Genomic DNA, 3,630 nt, shown 5'->3' on the forward strand with positions numbered 1-3,630 from the left:
GGGCGTCCTCGTCCATCTTACGGAAGGCCCATCTGCCGGGCCGCCCGCGCTCTCTTTCCCGGCGGCGCCGGAGCACCTCGGGGGAGATGGCGGAGAGGATCACCTCTATGTAGAGATGGTCGGAACCAGTGTCGATTCCCTCCGCCACCCTCCAACCCCCCACCGCGCGCACCGCAGGGCTATTGACCCATGTGAGGTCAATGATAGATTCGCCCTGCGGGCGCACGCAAGTGCTCACCGAGCCTTCATTGAAAAGGTGAAGGCCGGTCGACGCCGCCCAGGCCTCGGTGAGCCGACCACGATGATTGGTGACCGGGGAACCCCTCGCACCAGATTTGGCGTTGAAGTCTCCGGCCACCACCACAGGGTGGGGGGCACACCGTCTAATGACCCCCGCCACCCTGTCAAGATGCTCCTCGTAGTCGGCCCCCGTGGGGCCGCCTTGGGGGAGCGTAAAGGGCGACCACTACTAGGGCCCCCCATTTCACCGCTACCACGAACTCCTCGGCCTCTACGAGCGTCGGCCGGGGAGATTCCTGGCAGCTCCTCCAATAGGCTGCGACCGAGCCCCCCGGAACCCCGAACCAACGAGTGTCGTCGGCCGGGATCCGGTCGGGCTCGGACGCCACGCCCAGGCCTGCCCCCCGCTCAGTGAGCGAGTGGAGGAACAGGTCCTGGGCGATCGTCGTGTGGCCTACGTTGGCCTGGAGGAGTTTAGACGCCATTTTTATTGGGCGCCGTGTTCACCTCCCCCAGGCCAGCCACCTCCATGAGCACGGGGGCTATTTCCGCCCCCCCCCGATGTCTCTCCGCCCACCGTCCGCGGGCGAGTCTCCTCCATCTGCACCTCGGTGAGGACCATTGGGTCCTCAGGTGCAGATGGGCCAGCCTCCTCTCTCCTGGATCTCTTATTGTCCCTCCTCTCCTTCGGGGGAGGGACTACTTGGCCCAACCCAGAGGGCCCCGCAACCGGCTCCTGGGATGCCGGTTGCTGCAGGCCTCCTTCCTGTGGGGAGTGGGAGGGAGGCGAGGTTCGGGCTTTCCCCGCTCCTTTCTTCCTCTTCCCCTTCTTCTTTTGGGAGGCGATACACGCCTCCCCACCCAAACGATGGGTCGCCTCTCTGCCGGCCGTGGAGCACACCGGACACACAACACGCCCGGTGCACTCGGCGGCCCGATGACCCGGGCCGCCGCAGCGGTAACAGACGCCGGACCTATCGACGTCGCTGCGGCAGTGCTGGCGGACATGCCCCTCTTCCAAGCAGCGGAAGCACTGCAGGGGCCTCGCCGCCAACACCTCTACCCGGGCCATCCCCCAACCGACCAGGATGCGGCCCGCCTCCGCGACCTTTCTGGCCACGGCGACGGGACACCGCACCCAGGCGGTTCCCAAACCGTTCGGGGCTCTCTTTATTCCCCCCACCCTGATGTCGGAGGGATCCCCTCCCGAGGCATCTGCCACGGCCGCCGCTATGTCCGCGACCGTGACAGAGTCCTCCAAATTGTGGAGGCGGACCTCCGCCTTTTTTGAAGGGCGGTCCACCCTGACCCCCTCCTCTCCCGCCAGCGCTACCCTGAGTTTGATGGCCAGGGTGTCGGCTAATTTGTCCCCCTCCGGGCCAGGGACCTCAAGCAGGAGGGCCCCGGTGATGGCCCTCTTGCACCTGAGGTTCTTTATCCCCAGCTCAGAGAGGGGGACCTTGCTCCTGGCGATGCGCATCACCTCGCTGTACTTGCCAGCTGGACAGGTGATGCACACCGCCGCGGACGTTGGCGCCTTTAGGCGCGGAACACCCTTCCCACCCTTCCCTCCCATTACCCCAGATGGATCTGGCGGGGGTTTCCCACTCCCGGTCCCTTTCCTGGAGTCGGGGCGTGGACAGTTGCCCACCTCATTCTTCCCCTTGGCGGGTTGATTTTTCCTGGCAATAGGGGAAGGTTTACCCCCCCCTGAGATTGGTTGGGTCTGCTTGGCTCTCCTGCCCACCACCTTATTCCAGCCGTCCGACGTGGACGGCTGGGAAGAGGAGCGGGTCGCGACCCCTCTAGCAGGCTGCACTTTTTTCCCGGCCTCTTGTGAGGCGGCAGCGACTCCCCCCTTCTGGCCCTCCTTCTGGCCTACGAGCCCCCTCAGTTTACCCTCGGGGCCTCCCTGGGCACTTTCCTTCCCCTTCACTCGGGGAGCTGCCGGGGTTGAGAGGACCTGAGGCGCATCGCCCCCCTTCCCCTTCTTCCCCTTCTTCTTCTTGTTCTTCTTTTTCGGGGCCTTGGGGCCCCCCTCAGTGGGAACCACTCCCGGGGACCGGGAGGGTTCAGCTGTTCCCCCGTCACGGCCGTTGGGGGGGAATGACGAGGGGCGGCGATGCTCCTCAGCCTCCACGTCCATCGCCGATTCGGATCCCTCAGGCGGAGGTACGGGCGGATGGATGCCCATACTGGCAAATAGCCTTGGGATGAGCTTCTCCACGGCCGCCTCCAGACCGGCATTGGAAGGAGCAGCGGAGGCCATTTCCGCCACTCTCTCTCTCTCTCTCAATAATGTAAGAGACCCCTTTAAGCGGGGGCCTAATAGCCGGTGGAATAATTTCCCCAGGCTGCGGGCGGCAGGCGGGGTTAGGGGGGGGTCTGGGAGGGGAATGATCGTCCCCCTCATACTCTCCCCCTCCGATTCCGACTCGACGATTGCCGGCCGCGTTGCCGTCCTCCTCAACCTCGGAGTGGGTTGAGGGCTAGGAGCCGTCGCAGCCACTCTGGATCGCTCCTCCTCCAATTTCTTAATTTGGGCTTTCAGGTTCTCGTTCTCGGACCTGAAGCTCTCATTTTCGGCCCTGAGGTGCGTCAGGTCCCCCTTTAGCTGGCGGACCTCCTTCCTGATGTCCTCCCATTCGGCCTCCGCCACCGCATGACCAGGTTGCTGCGCTCTCTGGTTCAAAACCGCGGCGGCTGCCGAAATGTGGGCCGAAGTGTTCCATAGCGCTTGCACCGTGGTACCTTTTAGATTGGAGCAGCCCTGGGCCATCTTCTGCAGCATGGCCACGCGCTCCGTCACCACTGCTCCTAAGCCGGCCGAAGAGATGTCTCTGTATTCCTGTATGAGGTCCGCCTTTTTGTAACGCATGTCCGCCACCTTCTTGGTATATTTCAGCACCGCCGAGGGGTCCAGGGCACGCTCCTCGTCCCGGCCCTGCTTCAACCTTTTGGCGAAGACCTTCTTGGCCTTCAGTGCCTCCGCCGTGAAGCACCCATCATGCGAAGGATCCTTTGGAGAGTGTCCCCTCCCATCCTTCTTCTTCCTCCTGAATGCCGAGTCCCACCCCTCATCCTCCGGGGAGGAGGCCGAGTCCGAGGACTCGTCAACGACCTCCACCTCGTGGTCAGAAGACGAGGCGGAGGGATCAAGCCTCCTCTTCTTGCCCTTCGGCAGTTGCGCAGCCTTGTTTTTTGCCAGTTGCGCAGCCTTGCTACTTGCCGGGCCAGGGCCCGCCTCTCATCTCCCATAGGACCTGAGTTAGAACCCCTATACTATACCTACTGATATATTAATTTTGTTGAGAAAGCGATCAGTTAAATTCGAAGTCTTTTTTTTTTTTTTTGTTAAGGCAGGGGAAATGCATTACGCACGCCTCCCAG

At 63.0% G+C, this 3,630-nt stretch overlaps 1 protein-coding gene across 1 annotated transcript in view; it reads right to left on the minus strand.

Annotated features, from left to right (window-relative positions):
• The window catches only part of LOC116852965, a 5,387-nt gene that overhangs the window by 1,499 nt on the left and 258 nt on the right, over positions 1 to 3,630 (minus strand). The window contains exons 2-5 of the mRNA XM_032833747.1: positions 2,712 to 3,461; positions 818 to 2,435; positions 590 to 704; positions 104 to 441 (exon numbers count right to left, since the gene is read on the minus strand). Coding sequence (XP_032689638.1) covers positions 104 to 441; positions 590 to 704; positions 818 to 2,435; positions 2,712 to 3,461 — 2,821 coding nt within the window. The remainder of the gene's footprint in view (positions 1 to 103; positions 442 to 589; positions 705 to 817; positions 2,436 to 2,711; positions 3,462 to 3,630) is intronic.

Source organism: Odontomachus brunneus, unplaced genomic scaffold (assembly GCF_010583005.1).
Source record: "Odontomachus brunneus isolate Ranch 3 - 2012 unplaced genomic scaffold, Obru_v1 Obru_scaffold_263, whole genome shotgun sequence".
NCBI lineage: Eukaryota > Metazoa > Arthropoda > Insecta > Hymenoptera > Formicidae > Odontomachus > Odontomachus brunneus.